The sequence below is a fragment of the Ostrea edulis genome, chromosome 5 (assembly GCF_947568905.1).
Source record: "Ostrea edulis chromosome 5, xbOstEdul1.1, whole genome shotgun sequence".
NCBI classification, from domain to species: domain Eukaryota; kingdom Metazoa; phylum Mollusca; class Bivalvia; order Ostreida; family Ostreidae; genus Ostrea; species Ostrea edulis.
Window position 1 is genome coordinate 79,822,416 of NC_079168.1, and position 17,047 is coordinate 79,839,462.

Consider the following 17,047-nt stretch of genomic DNA (forward strand, 5'->3'; position numbering starts at 1 on the left):
GAGAGGGTATGGTGGTCACCCGTTCGGACATTTGGGTTTCCTCCGGTTTACTCCCACATAAATGGCCCCTAGCGCGAACATCCGTGCATCAAAAGGACCCCATTGGAAATAAATTTTCGAGTTTTCATAGGTTATCTTTGGTATTTATATATAAATGTATGTATGTATATACCGAATAATTTATTTCTTTTTCAATGATATATAGGTCCGAGTTCCCCGACACTGCTAGGGAGTCCGAAGTGAAGTTTAATGCAATTTTTTCTCTCTTTGTCTTCCACCTTACTTATCCTGCCCACCCCCACGAGATTATCGATGAAATATACCATATGTTTATCCCTCTCTTCAGCAACAGTATTCTCTCCATGAGTAAAGCATCTATCACAAGTCAGCTCGCACATTCCATTACTCACAATACGCCGCTGTTTCTTCTCGGCGTGTGTGATACAGGTTTCTGAGCACGTTCTATATAGAACCAAACAATGTTTTCCCTAAAAAATTTAATTTTATTACATACAAAACTCAGAAAAAAAAATAAATCTAAAAACACAATTTCATATATGTATATATATAAAGAGAAATGTAAAATAATCTATCTTGCTTCATTTCAGTAAAAATAGGCACTTCAATACTTAGGCTATTTCTGTCAAAAGACTTCCTTCTTGCTCTCGTAAAAATTTGTGGTGTTTAATAATTTCCTCTTATAAACATATATAAATGTCAGTCATTTTCCGTGCTCAATTTTATGCAAGTAAACTTTTAATTTATTATTGATTTCAAGCAGGAAAAGTTAGTTCTTTGCTAATTTTCTTAAATCAAGTATTAAAAGGAAACTACATAAGGCAAACATTAGAGGCTGGGACAAGGGCAGTAACTCCGTCGAAAATATATGGCACGAGGATATATATATATGCAAAAATATAGCCGACATATATATTCAAAATGAAGACAAGAAAGGTATGTGTATCTATTATCAGCAGCTTTGATTGAATAAACTGTTCCGACTTCTGCGGATGAAATTAAATAAAACTATATTATGCAAGATATCTTGCAGTTATGAAGGTAGCATATCTATCTCCGAGCCACGGTGACTGTCGTGGTGGTGCGGGTAGTTCGCACCGCGCCCCCGCTAGATCCGCCGACGATGATGACATGAGATCGTCGATCTACAATGAGGAGGATTCCGCCGATGAGGGCGAGGATGGCAGCGATGATACAGAGAGCGAAAGCCCACGACAAATTATGTTTGGTCTGGTCAATCACAAATATCAAAATTCCTAAGATGATCAGGCCGGCTGTAATGAAAAAGATAAACATATATAATACTGCTTATTTTCGCCCTCGTCCGAAAATAAATATTTTCTTGACTATTTGATAATAAAACAAAACAGAAAAAGTGAATAGGTTGGTTGCGTTCGTTACAAGATCGCTTTTAATAAGCAAACATCAAATCGACAAAGCTGAAAAATTACTAATGAAAGCATATGAATTCAAAACTGAAAAGGGCTGGGTGGGAGGGAAGGCTAAGACACAGAAATACAAAAGTAGTAGTATATTTTATACTAAGCGCAAAAGCGCTAGTGCATGAGCTCAAAAACCCGCGAATTGTATTCGGAAAATAACGAAATGTAAAACGTAAAGAAAGAAATATCTTCCTTACACAGATGGACTTTAATTTATTATGCCCCCCCCCCCCCCCCCCCGTGATTTCTGCTGATTTTTCGTAAGTCTGCCAACACTTCTTGGACAGTCATATGGAACCTCGTTACTTTGACCGGGATAGGGGTCTTATTTTGTGATAGAGACACTGTCTAAATTATTTCATGAATTATGTGAACACAATTCTCACTTTATGCGACCCGGTGACGTTGACCCATAAACAATGGGCCATACGGCATAGTTTGCTAAAGACTTATCATAAAACAATGGGCCATACGGCATAGTTTGCTAAAGACTTATCATAAAACAATGGGCCATACGGCATAGTTTGCTATAGACTTATCATATAAAGTTGCAGTGTTAAAAATATTTGATATATCACCCGCAAGTGGCGGATCTAGACCTTACTTTAGGGGGTGGGGGTGAGGCCCGAAGGGGGAGGGCATGAGAGGGGATTATCCTCTCCCATTGGGAGGAGGGCATCCCCCGCGAAAATTTTAAAAAGGTGCATTTTCGACTGAAATTCTTGTTCCTTCTTCCTTTCATTTATAGTAACCACATCCTTTATAGGTTCGGATGTGGTTAAAAAAGAAAAGAAAAGAAGAGCAAGGGGAGGGGGTCCCAAACCCTCCTAAATCCGCCACTGCCCGATATCGTAGTATAATCCTGTTACCTTGACCTTTTGACATAAGACAACATCGATACAGACTCGTGTAGAGTTCTTGAAATGTGTTGGATATTTCTTAATTGGTAAACTTGACCTTCGACGTTTTGACCAACAAAATTATATATATATTTATATATATATGGAGAGGCCCAAATTTGGAATAAACTTATCTTATATATATATATATTAGGGCTGTGCGGTGCACCGAAAATTTCGGTGCACCGCGATTCATACCATTCGATTCGATGCACCGATTACAAATTCCGGATTTCGGTTCGGTTCGGTTTAGATTTTACTTACACCAAAACAACAAATATGGCGTCCGAGTGATGTTGAAAACATGTGGATTTTTATGCAACAGAGATTTAAATCACTACTGTGTTGAGAGTTAGCATTTTCACCACTCATATACCAACAGAATATGGTCCGTAAGATCATTGCAGTTTATCTTTACATGACATAAAGCATTTTTGTCAGTGGTGGAATGAAATCAACATCGTAGGTAATGAAACAGATTTGACAGTTAATATGAGAGAAGTAAATCAATAAAGGAGAGATTTTCAAAGACTCTCAATTGATAGAATTATTGAATTTTTGCATATCAATGAAAGCAATATCATATACATTTTAGATTCACTATAGATTTGTTTAATAATCCAAAACTTATGTAGCACATTGATATAACAAATATTGATAGACTGTCAGTGTTTTCTTTTTTCTATCAAAGTTATAAAATGTCATTATGAATAGATATGATGTTTACAAATGACGACATATAGTTATATAACTTGAATAAAATCAAATCAAATATGCTACTCATTAAAATTGTTAATTTTTGTGGTGTCATTAGATAAATTGGACCTAACATGAACCGAATCGAAAATAACCGAACCGTGCTGTTCTGAATCGAAACCGAACCGAATCGAGCTAACCCTGAATCGTCCCAGCCCTAATATATATATATATATATATATATATATATATATATATATATATATATATATATAAAATCAAATCATGGAAATGCTTCATGCGAAGTATCCTTTGCTAAAAACTTCAATGATATTTGAGATAACGTGCGGCAGAAAACAAAACAATTAAGTGTTTATCTACAAGAAACTACATTTCTAAAAAACAAAACAAATGGAGTGTGCCATACAGATTTGCCAATTACACAAAATCTACGACGGGTCTGTTTACTTGTTCATTTTGATGAGGAATCATGGCCAACAGTTTTGGAAGTTTGTCAAGTCGTACATAATTTCCGAAACAGTCTAGTAGGTTGTGAATGGCGTAATATATCATCTAGTTAGTCATAAACAAATTGCATGGGTGTGCAGTAAAGAAAATATTTGGTATTCAGTGCAACTTTTTGCTGGATTTCGTGACACACGCGGTTTTGCGCAATAAAGCGACATAAATTAGTAAAACTATAATAGTGGGACACTATCAGATGTAATGTCACGCATTCGTTCATGTAATACACACATTTTGTGTTTGTAGGTCTAGCTATCTAGAATCAGATACGAAATGTACACGACATCTGATTCAGCACAACGCTTGTGCGCATAGCACGGTGATTTCTCATCAATGTCTGTCTCTGTTACATAGCAACAGAACATCGTAACATCGGTGGCAGGTTATTCATCCTCTTGCACACCAGAGACGGGCACCTTGTGTTTTTCACGAAGCAGCTGCCAGCATATGCAGTCAACACCAACATGATATTTACGATTTTGCTTTATAGAGCACAACCACAGGAACTGGTAATTTCGTCTGCAATGGGTCTAATTTTTCCCTACCATCCCCTTATAAAAAACGATATTAGGGGATGGTATGATATAGACCCCTATTGCAACAAAAACAGAGTAAACGACATTCTACAGCCTTCATTTACTCAAAGTTGGCTAGCCAATGGTCCTCATTCGATATTTCCATGTGAAGATCACTAGCAATAGCTCCCGATACGTTACTCTCATCTTCAAACGAAATGATATACCTCCGCGGTGGCCGAGAAGTTAGAACGTTCGCCCCGCATGCGGAAGGCCGGTGTTCGAATCCCGGGTGTTCGAATCCCGGCCGCGATAGACCAAAGTCGTTAGAACAGGTAGTGACAGTTCCATCGCCAAGCGCTCGGCATCAGGTGTGAATGTCACGGGTCCTCGGAGATGATCTTAAAAACGGATGACCCGTGTCAGAGTAGGTGTGGCACGCTAAAGAACTCTCACTGCTCAATGGCCGTCAGCGTCGAGCATAAGCCTAAATTTGAAGTCATTCACCGGTCTTGGTGGCGTCTCCATATGAGTGAAAAATTCTCGAGTGAGACGTTAAGCAAGATACAATCAATCAAACGAAGTTAGTGGATAGCCACTGTCCTGATCCGCTATAGGTTCATGTGGAAATGAGAGTAGCGAATCGGATTTCAAGGCTAGAGAAAATGAAAAAGTGACCAAAGCCAGCTAACACGATGTTATAATCACTTACCTGCTACAAATGCGCAAATGGCAGAGGCCAGTACCAGTTGGAGGTTGGGGCTGGCGCAGATGTGGACCAACAACAAAATCAAGATGATGACCAGCAGAATGAAGGCGATCGTCTCAAAGGCCCGGATCGCGCCCATAGATCCACCACCTATAACAACATACACAGAACTTGTTGTAGATAATTGTCGGGGGTCCATATAGAGGGGCGTGTGTTCTCATTCTCTCGTTTCCCAATCTAAGATGATGCTAGTGTATGGGTGGATCATGTGACGAACGGGGGTGGGGTGGGGTGGGGTGGGGTAATGAGACCTCCCAACGAAAACTCAGAAAAACAAATATATCTCTTCAATAACAGACACAGTAATGACTGTAGGAGAAATTCTAGATCCACCCCTTACACGTGCATACTGAAATCACCGTCCATTGTTGTATTATCAAAATATTGATAAAAATTCAGTCTGCACAGTGGTATGGTGGTCGGAGTGCTTCTATACGGACAGCCACCAAAAAAAAAGAAAGATGATTTCTATAAATTATAACCATCTCTTTCTCTGCCTCCCAGAAAACATCACCTGGCGGTACATGTACACATTAACCCCACGCACTGTTTCCCAATCCACCCCCTTTTCCTGACATTCATGTCTCCCGAGACGGTACACAACAAAGTGATGTAAACCTAATCAATTTTAACATCGGTTTGTCCACGTGCATATCTCGGGGAAGCTGTCCCAGGTTGGTCGTGCCGAACACAAAAATTTCCACGAGACAAGGAGAGGGGATTTGCGGAATATCTAGCTGAAGTTCCAGACAAGGAAAGGGGGTAACAGAATAGCTAGCTGAAGTTCTATAGCTCGATCTCGGGAGAGAAAAAAAGAAAGAATTTCAACGGGGAATTTATTTCTTCAGAGAGCTATACCATGCAGCTAAGATGAAGCCGTAGTCTCCGATTTAAACCAAGGCGAAGAGGGGGCGGGGGTGTCTTGTGAGCGACACTCATGAGCAATAGGGGAAAATTATAATATTTTGGGGCATTTAATGGGGGTGGTGGTGGTGGTGAAACTCTCCCAGGCCTGAGTACAAGTCTGATGCTACTGAATATATAAGTTGATCAGACTATGCAACACAGGCCCTTCATTGTACTATTATACCATAGTGTGTTACAATCTTTATTCCATACCTAGTGCATCGTCTGTATCATTGTACATCTTCAATATTCCCATGATACAAGTTTAGACCAATGTAGAAACTCACACGTAAATGCTTTGTGCCATAATGTATCTAAATTAATAATATTGTGAAAATTGTTCACATCCCTTGGAGGCCCCTTGATTGGTGAATAAACAATTTTCTTAATTCTATATTTATTTATATACACACACTATGCATCAGATGTTGCAGGGCAAGCGATGAAACATTTATTACCGTTTCGAATACAACCTGGTAAGAAGAGAAGGATTAAATGGGGTGGGGTCAAAACATAATGGCATTTCTCGGACGAATTTTCATTGTATTGGGATTTTCCTGTTACAAACAATAACACGTATGGTGTATGCCATTTATTTTCTCAGAGGTTTGGACAGAAAGACGAACGAGGTCGACCTGCACCATGCTCAGAGGGGTTTCATGTAAACGCTAGTTAGGGTTTTATCAACCTTTGTCCTAGGCCCGTCCCTGTCAAGATCTGCAGCTAGTCCAAGGTTTGTCGTATTGATCAATATAAAAACATATTGTGATACACTATCAGACTTACCATAACCTTCGGAACATCCGAGGCCGTCCCTGCAGTATTGCCAGAGCCCGTAATTTCCATATGACCAGGACACCCAATAAGGACAAGCAAAGCCCAAAAGTTGACAGATCGTGGCCCCAATAAGGAGGCCCAGGGCCACCTTCAACAACGTAGACATCACCAACATGGCTGCGACGGTCAGTAAATATCGATATTGACTGCACGGTATGATAATATCCTAAACGAAATGTAACTTATCCCTCGGGAAAGCAATGGAAGTTTCAAGTAAGCACACACACCGTGACAAAATATCCACTGTGTGATGATTCAGCGCCAAAATTCCTTCAGAGCGGCCGCCCACAATCTTATATATCTCCGGAGCGTGCGCCTTTATGCTCAGTGATTAAATCATGGAAGGAGGAAACTAGTTTTGTGGGGCTATATTAAGAGAATATATCCTACTCTGCACTCAATATTTCGATTGTATGCGTTAAATTTTTAATTGATTAAAAAAAGTGAAAAATATGTTCCACTATATTCTGAGAGAGAGAGAGAGAGAGAGAGAGATTCCACAAAAAGGCGTGGTACACACAATCTGCATTCTGTGTAAACATGTGTGCCAATCTGATTAAAATACAGATCTCTCAAATAGCGCTGTGTATTTTAATCAAATTGCATGTGTGCCTTACGTTTTTACACGGTATTATAGTTTAATAGATTTCCTGTATTATTCAGTATTTAGTATTCTAAATTTATTACTTAATCTTTAGCAGATCACAATTATCTCTCCATGAATGCGTGACATTGTCATTAATGTTGCCGTCCACACGTACGTGATATTAGTATAGACGTAAACAAGTGGTCGCCGTGGCGATTTCTTTCTATCTGGATTGGTATTTTTGGGGTTATGAGACTAACGTTTTATGCGCAGGAAATAAAATCTATGCCCTTTGAGAAACTTAATGACTCTGGTTGATATCTTGCATGTTTAAAGTTTGTATTTATGTCGAAAATATTTTCTCCATTATTATTAGTTTGGCTGCATTTCAACATTGAGGTGTCAATGAATAAATGATGATATAAAAACTGCTCACTCCTCACATAGAATTTACTGTTAGTTCAAATATCACTAAAATAGATATACATCCAAACTTAATTTTTTACTTTTTAATTGATCTGATGTTGCTGAAATGTGTATTAAGGTATTGACTTGTTTTGGAGGTGATGGTGGTAAGGGTAGGGTCTTAATTAGGGGCTAAGTTATTGGTGATGATGAGAGAGGTTAGGGTAATCATAGTGTGGGAGATTGGGAGTGATAGTGAGAGGGTGATGTTGAAAGGGTTGTGGTAATGGTGAGGGAGGTTGTAGTGAGAGAGTGATGTTGAGGGGGTCGGGGTGATGTTGAGGGGGTAGTGGTGATGTTGAGGGGGGTTGAGATGGTGTTGATGAGGTTGGGGTTATGTTGAGGGGATTAGGGTGATCTTGAGGGGGTAGGGGTGATGTTGAGGGCGTAGGGTGATGTTGAAGGGGTTGTGATGTTGATGGCGTTGTACCTTCCGGTGCTCTTGATTGGTTAATAAAATATTTTGTATCAATAAAACATCGTGAATCTGTTGTATATACAGAAGTCAAAACAGCAATTAATGGGCCAGTAACGCGATATTACATACTAGTCATAGACAATAAACTACGCATTGTTTAGTGTTAACAAAACCTCCTATATATATACAATGTTGTAGTCAACCCCTAGCTGCAATAATGTAGCCCTATCCAATTTTTTTTTTTATTCTGACGTTTTCGGGATAGGGCTACAATTCCATAGGATCTCCGTAATGGTGCAAAATAATTTTATGAATAACCGACAATAAACTCTGTGTATTAGTCCCAAATGTTGTTTACACCAAAAGGAGTACCAACTTTGTGCTCGGGCATGTCTAATAAAGGTGTTTTTCATTAAATATAATGTACAGCATGCAAAATTCTTCGTCTGCTCCGCCATGCTTGTTATCGCGAGATCTCGTAGGTGGATCTAATGAAAAGCATAAACATTGACAATCAGCGCGAAAATGTAGTTACTCGAGCCACTTCGACAAAGAAAGGAAAATCATATTATTGCAGAAAGAATTTACACTCTGCTGTTCGGTTTTTAACTTGATATTAAATTCAAACCTTTTCAATACCGACGAAATAGCTTTCGCCTCCATACTTGTCCATTGATGTAAATACTACCTTATATGGCATATGCAAATGACTTGACAACCGGAAGTTGAAACTTCAGTACATCAAACATGGCGCACAAATATGAATCGAGAAATTGGAATTTATCGAAATTGTTGAAAACGGTAGAATAGAGCCTCACAAATCTAAAGTTGCAGGTTGTAAATTTATATATTGACTAAGAAACATAGAATATCATTTTATTTACGTAAAGAAAGTCAGGAAATGTTTAGAATGAGCGCAAATGTTGCGGGAGTGAATCACTCCCGCATTTGCACCATTACGGAGATCCTAAGGAGTTGTAGCCCTCTCCCTAAAAAAAAAAAAAAAAAAAAAAAAAAAAAAAATCAGAGAGGGCTACATTATTGCAGCTAGTCAACCCCCCTCATATCCTCAACATCATCATCCCTCACCTCAACTCCCCTCACACCCTCAACATCACCACAACCCCTCAACATCATCACAGCCCCCTTAACATCACCACAACTCCCTCAACATCACCCCAACCCCCTCAACATCACCCTAACCTCCTCAACATCACCCCAACGCTCTCAACATCACCAAACGCCCTCAACATCACCCAATCCCCTCAACATCACCCAACTCCTCAACATCACCCTAACCCCCTCAACATCACCGCAACGCCCTCAACATCACCCAAACCCCCTCTACATCACCTTATGCCCTCTACATCACCCCGACCCCCTCAGCATCATCCATCCCCCTCAACATCACCCTAACCACCTCAACATCACCACTACCTCCTCAACATCACCCTAATCCCCTCAACATCACCCAGAATATTTTAAACATTCGTCCAAAACAAAATATGAAATTGTCATAATCATCAATGCGCAGTAAAACCACGTGAGGATTAAAATGATCAGAAACGTTCACGGCCAGTAAAACAAATAATCAGCTTACATAATACAAATAATCAGCTTATATAATACAAATAATCAGCTTATATAATACAAATAATCAGCTTACATAATACAAATAATCAGCTTACATAATACAAATAATCAGCTTATATAATACAAATAATCAGCTTATATAATACAAATAATCAGCTTACATAATACAAATAATCAGCTTACATAATACAAATAATCAGCTTATATAATACAAATAATCAGCTTATATAATACAAATAATCAGCTTACATAATACAAATAATCAGCTTATATAATACAAATAATCAGCTTGCATAATACAAATAATCAGCTTATATAATACAAATAATCAGCTTACATAATACAAATAATCAGCTTATATAATACAAATAATCAGCTTATATAATACACTTTTTCCAACGACAATAATAATAATCAAGTTTACCTGTACATCCTAATAAGTCTACTTATAAATGTGTGTATTTTTTATTTTACTGTTTTCAGAGATAAATTTTCCAAGCAAGCACAAAACATCATTTAAAAAGATCCACAATACTTTCTCACCAGGTGTTATTTATAAAAGAAAAGTTTGATTACATTGTTTATATAGTTTCCATTAAAGTATATAATCTTTCATTATCATATTTTGAACAAATCAACAAGAAATGAACTCTCAACCTCCTTCATATTGCATTGAGAGCATAATTCAAATTCAGGAGAATTGTGCATTTTTAATTGCTTTGTTCTGATTACCCACTTGTAAGTTAAAATGGCCTCCGAAGCTCTTAATCCAATGCTCAATGAAATATATTGTACACTTATCTATAAAACATTCTCCATTGTAGAGATGTAAGAATGATTAACACTAGAAGAATGAAGGCTACGAGTTGATGAAATTGTGCATTACACATAAAAATAGCTTAATAAGAACGAGTGGGTGTGAAGTCACAGTCATTTAAGTGAGTGGAGTTCCCAACAATTCATTCTAAATAACGGAAATTTACACTATGAATTCAAGTTGCAGTATTTCAAGAACGCAATGTCAAATATACTTGTTATAGAGTGTGTTACAGCTGATTGACATATGTAAGCCACATTTGGGCGTGACCAGAGGAAAATCTGTATTTTAAACTTGTTGCCATGGTAACACGTACCTCCGTTTTATGGTTTTTTGTTTTTGTTTTATCGTCTCGGTTTTCTTTTCCCTCCAATTCATGGGTTTTATGGATATAGTGGAATACAAAAGTCATCAAAACTAAAGTATATATCCCCCCTAACCCCTCCACCCCGACCCTGGGGTATGTCACTAGCAGAAAAACTGGATGCACGCCTGGTCTGCATGAATTAAACTTTGTGTTTTCCCGACTAGTTATGCAAACAATGTCAAGGGTTAGAGAGTGTTTTACACTTGTATAAAGACGTTCGTTAAAAACAAAAGATTAATTCTTTTAACTTTATATAGCCAACGTATAGGTTCATTTTACTGTAGTTTAAGTGTCTTCCTGATGACAGGCAGATACGCAGCTGATTGAAACCACTCCTGTCTTTATCTACCATCCAGACCTACGTCAAGTAAAAGATTTTCGTTGATAAAATCTTAAGCAGGTGGAATTTATGATCAGAAGTAATTTGAATTAAAGGAAACTGCTTACATAAGGGATCCTACGGATAAAGTCAAATTAAAAAGCATGTTAACAACCCCCGTCTCTCTCTCTCTCTCTCTCTCTCTCTCTCTCTCTCTCTCTCTCTCGCGTGCGCGCGCACGTCCCCACAATTTACGTTTAAGAATAGAATGGACACGTGTGTTATTAGAAAGACGAAAAAAATATTAGCTTAGCTGGTTTTTATAGCGACACTTATAAAAGTTTATCCTAGATTTGTGCGAGAGAATATCAGTACGAACAAGTCCCCACTCCTCTTGTCCCTCACTAATCAAATATGTGGGTGATATTTATGGGATCTTCATAGTGCACTTTCTGCCCTCAAAGCACAGGTCAGGTGGAGAAAAACCTGTCTACATGTATAAAGAGAGATAACTCTAATTGAACGCAATGCCTTTCAAAGAGAAGAGAGAAAGGTTTCTGTTAACTGTGGGATTTTCATTCACTAATCACACCGACAGGGAGTTCACATGGCCGAGCCGAAAGTAAAATATATATGCACATATAAAATATATACATGTATTTCATTTCTTCATTTGATAAGAAATGAATATTATAATTTCTTTCTAAATGGCGGTATCATAGTGGAAATTAGACAGAAAACTCACCAATGCGCGCATTGATGAAATATAGAAATGTGTGTGTGTGTATATATATAATACTGGATATTTTCCTGCTTTTTTATTGAACTGCATATTTTCCTGCTTTTTTATTGATCCAGAAAGCGCTAGTGATTTAAATAAATTTTGAAACTGCATATTTTCAGTTCCAAAATATATTTAAATCACTAGCACTTTCTGGATTTTAACATCCATCCTCAGGTGAATACAAAAATTGAAATTGAAAGCGCTAGTGATTTAAATATATTTTGGAAATCCAGAAAGCGCTAGTGATTTAAATATATTTTGCAACTGCTTATTTTCCTGCTTTTTTATTGAATTATTTTGACTGTGTGATATCAACTCTTTCTATTTGGATTACATGTATATGGAACTTGATTTTGTAATGAACTTGAAAACATGTGGATTTTTCTTTGCCATCACAATGTCTATCCGTATTCATTTTCTTTTCCCAGTGCACACGTACGTACCTGCATGTAAATCCGTGTTATGTGTATATATATACTAGTGAGAGTAAAAACACTCGTTGGGGTCTAGAACTAACATTTCAAAAAGTATTTATGGATTTTCCTATATTTACATAGAGATGGAACTCCGATCTCCACGTAAGGTCAGACCCGTGCTTCTTTTCTGTGACCAAGTCTGTTAAATGGCAATGACATTATACAATGCTTGAACCATCTCCTTCACAGGATATTGTGTTTGAACTGCTAGTTGTCTCTCTTGGATCTTGCTATAAGAATGAAAATGTATTTATTAAAGGTGGAATAACACGTGTTCGTGTTTATTTATACGTGTAATCTATTGGTTGTAATGCTGGTCACCTTGTCAGGTGACAATTAAATATTCATAGCACGGGTTTTAACTGACCGCTGTTAGCGCGGAAAGACTTATAGCCATTCGAAGGCTCTTTTAAGTGCAGATAACTGAATACCCACCCGCCCGCCCTTGGTTTACATGTTTTTTAGATTGTTACTTAAAGTTTGTTTTGTTTTGTAGATAGGAAGATAAAGAAGATATGAATATTGTATATAGTTGAAATAATTAAACTGCACTATCAGAGCGCTTCACATCCTATTATACGTGTTTGTGTTTATTTTATAAATTATTTATGTTCGTTTGAGTGGAACGAATAAGAACATAAGGGTTTTATGAAACGGAATGTTAATGTTTTGACCTTGAACCAAGGACGCTGTATCGCCTTAGGCTAGTAGAATACAGAGAAAGTGCATTGTATAACGAATATAGGTCACGGCAGGCAAGGTCAACTTTCCATGTGATATTTGAAATAGGAAATAAAAGCTAATAAAGGTACATATACTGACTTTAATCAGATTTCATCCCCTTAGGCATCTAGCACTTGATGTATTTTCCCCATCTACTATCGTTCCAATAACAGCACACGTGTCCTTTGATCGAGCAGTCACTGATGCTTGGAAAACTTCATATATCACTCTTATATTTAAAAATAAGGGAAATACTCATCATGTTAACCGGCCTATTTCAATAACGTCTATTGTATGTAAAATTTTGGAAAAAATATATTTAGACATATCAATGATTATACTGTCTAGATAATAATATAATAAATATCAATCTGGATTTCAAGTTGGTGATTCCGCCACTAACCAATTGCTTGAAATATACAACACAATAATATCAAATTTATATAAAGGTAAATATGTTCGATTATTTTGTCTTCCGGATTATCTCTAAAGCATTTGACAGAGTATGGCACAAGAGCATTCTTTTCAAATTAAAACATTGTGGTATAGCTGAAAAATTAATTAAGTGGGCTGAAAACTATTTGTCTGATAGAACCCCAAAAGTGGTGTTAGATGGTTTTACATCAACTTCAAGAGCTACCAACTCAGGGGTGCCTCAAGGATCAGTATTGAGACCCTTCTTATTCTTATTATATATATAATATTAATGATATAAGTACCGATTTAACAACTTTTGTGAGTTTTTGCTGACGATACATGTACATCTATATATGTAATAGTTGATGATGATATTGTTAAATCTGCAAATTCATTATCCAATGATCTTGGGAAAATTAATAGATGGTCTAATAAATGGGCTATTGAGTTTAACCCCAGAAAAACTGTAAACCTCGATTTTATCAGTAAAAATATAAGTCATTCTGCAATCTCAGTTGACAGAGATGGGCCAGTAATAGAAAAGGTTGATACTCAATGTATTTAGGATTAAATTTCCAACAGGATGGTAATTGGAGAACACACATACTAAATATCCATACGAAAGCATGCAGTAAATTGAATATATTAAGAATGTTGAAACATACCCTTAAAAGGGATTCATTGATAAAAAATTACTTTGCTTTTGTACGACCTGTACTCGGATATTGTTTGGGATAACTGCTCAGAAAGAGATGCCAAATTACTGTTCAAATTGCAGCTGCGAGAATAATAACTGGTTTAAGAATAAATTCATCATGATCAATACTGTATGATGAACTTGGATGGGACTCTCTAACAACTAGGAGACAAATACACAAACTTGTATTATTTTATGAAGTAGTTTATGGATTAACTCCGCCAATATTTACTAGACTTACTGCAACCATGTTTTCCACCTCAGAATTATTACCCCTAAGAACTCAGGACCATCTTAAGTTTAATGTTCCATTAGCTAAATCTGTCTCATATATGGATAGCTTTATTCCTTCAACTATAAAACTATGAAATGACTCATACCTTGAAATTAGAAGTCTTCCAACATTATCAGCCTTTAAGTCAGCAATAAAAAAACTTTATTGCCTAAAACCTACATGTAGGACATATTATAATTATGGAAATCGAAAAGCAAATAGACTTCACTGTCAACTGCGAAATAATGCTAGCAATTTACATGCTGATTTATTTAATCATTTTCTGAGGGAAAATCAAATATGTGATCTGTGTGGAAATATTTCTGAAATTGTGTTTCACTTTTTCATGAATTGTCCAAAATACAATTTACAAAGACAGAAACTACTCCAAAGTTTGAGTAATTTGCGATTGCCGTTACAGTTATCCAGGATTTGTTTTGAAAGACGTAAAACAAATAATAGCTAAATAAACTCGCATTTCGTTTTGTAATTTTGTATTCAAATCTACGGATCAAATCACTGAGAGTATCTTTTATTTACTGTACATATGTTTTAAATCAGGATATATTCTTTCGCAATATCAGATCTAAAATGTCTTCCTGGTGGAAAAACAATCTCAAAACAAGATGGTCTGATGGTCTCCTGAGTATCACGCTACGGCAAGCATCAATTACGTGTAACATTTTAATGGTGCACCAAGTGCATCTTACTCCGAGGAATGAATACCGTCTGTTTTTCTTTTTATCGACCACCAGATCTTGTCCAAACTACCATTGTCCATTTTTACAACCCATATCAGATTGTCAGGTCATAATTTGTGTGAAATGTGAGCTTCCACTGTCTCTCCACTAAAAAATTATCGCCTGAAACAAATATTTCTTAACTTTTTTCTATAGAACCAGTGACATTGGAACTCAAGGTTGCGACAGACTGTTTGGTCAGCCAAGTCGTAACCCAAACAAGGATTGCGTTTTCGTTTCATCAGTGATCCTGTTAACCTTGGCTAATGACCTTATTTAGTTTAAACACATTGTTTGGGAATAAAAGTGACCTTATTCAATCTATTCACATTGTTTGGTGATAAAAATGACCTTATTCAGTCTGAACACAATGTTTGGTCACAAAAATTACCTTATTAAGTCTGAACACAATATTTGGTCATACAAATGACCTTATTCAATCTATACACATTGTTTGGTTATATAAATGACCTTCAGTCTAGGCACACTGTTTGGTCATAATAATTCAGTGTAGCTAGTATAAACTTTTAACGTCTTTCCATTCAGCTGTCTCCTGATCAAACTATAAACTGTGTTTTTGACGTTTTGTTTATAATTGTCTCCAAACAACCTTGAACATGGCCAAATACCCTTGGGTTAGGGCGTGGACACTTCGTTTGGTTATAAGCAAACTATTCTAATGTTTAATGTCTCTCTATTGACAAGTTATGACCTGAATACAGTTTTACTAATGACCTTCACCTTGACGATATAACCCTGACTCAATGTCCCTGAAATATCGCCATAGTAATCTTTGTGATGAATACAAAATTTATAAATCAGACACAGTGGAGGATGGAAGGACGGAACACGTTCTTTATCAATAAATATGACCCGTATAACCCCGCGCTCGGACCCGAACAACAGACCCCGAATGAATCATTTTCACCATTTTGGTATAGACCTCTTACTTCGTTATGATTGTGCACCCATTTTAGGTATTTTATGCTTAAGAATAAAGAAAATTGAAAAATATTTGAAGTATTTTCATTATGCATGTACACGTATATATTCCAAGTAACCATACCGTGGGGGATCCGGGTTAGATTAGGTCCTCAGTACCACTTGTCGGAAGAGGCGACTAAAAGGGGCGGTCCTTCGGATGAGACCATAAAAACGGAGGCCCCGTGGTCACACCGGGTGTGGCACGATAACGATCCTTCCCTGCTCAAAGGCCATAAGCGTCGAACATAGGCCTACAGTTTGCAGCCCTTCACCGGCACGGGTGACGTCTTCATATGCATGCGAGTGGAAAATTTTCGAACATTATACAACCAACCAAATAACCACTCACTCCCCTTGACTCGGGGGATAAATTCCACAATTATTATAGAAATATCATACAATGCCTTGTCATTGAATTAGAACCTCCCGTTTTATCATGTGACCCAGGGGAAATAGATTTAAGAATTTCAGTAGAAGCCTTCCAGTTTGCTAACATTTTGCACTCTATTCGCTTGCTTGATTTCCAGAGTCACGAGGAAGAGGAAGTCTTAAAGAAATGCATTTCTACTGTAAGTTACTGTGGGTACCTGTAAAGTGCGAAACGAAATCTACCGAAACGAAACGAAATCTACCGAAACGAAACGAAACCCACCGAAACGAAGCGAAACCTACCGAAACGAAACAGATTGTATAACCGAACTCTTTTAATTATAATAATTAAAAATGGTATCTTAGGCCCCTGTAAAAGTTACCACATATAAATAAAATTCGCCTCCCCTT

General features: G+C 37.1%; 2 protein-coding genes across 2 annotated transcripts; one reads left to right on the plus strand and one right to left on the minus strand.

The window, feature by feature from the left end:
* Positions 1-482: 482 nt before the first annotated feature.
* LOC125650843 (uncharacterized) lies at positions 483-7,336 on the minus strand. The gene is made up of 3 exons (XM_048879391.2): positions 6,557-7,336; positions 4,808-4,954; positions 483-1,292 (listed from the first exon to the last, which is right to left on the minus strand). The coding sequence occupies exons 1-3, from the start codon at positions 6,720-6,722 to the stop codon at positions 1,069-1,071; spliced, it is 537 nt and encodes a 178-aa protein (XP_048735348.2). The 5' UTR covers positions 6,723-7,336; the 3' UTR covers positions 483-1,068.
* A 423-nt stretch (positions 7,337-7,759) lies between these two features.
* On the plus strand, positions 7,760-9,492 carry LOC130055025 (uncharacterized). The gene is made up of 2 exons (XM_056166174.1): positions 7,760-7,765; positions 9,124-9,492. Exons 1-2 carry the CDS (start codon positions 7,760-7,762, stop codon positions 9,490-9,492), a joined length of 375 nt encoding a protein of 124 aa, XP_056022149.1.
* The last annotated feature ends 7,555 nt before the right edge of the window (positions 9,493-17,047 follow it).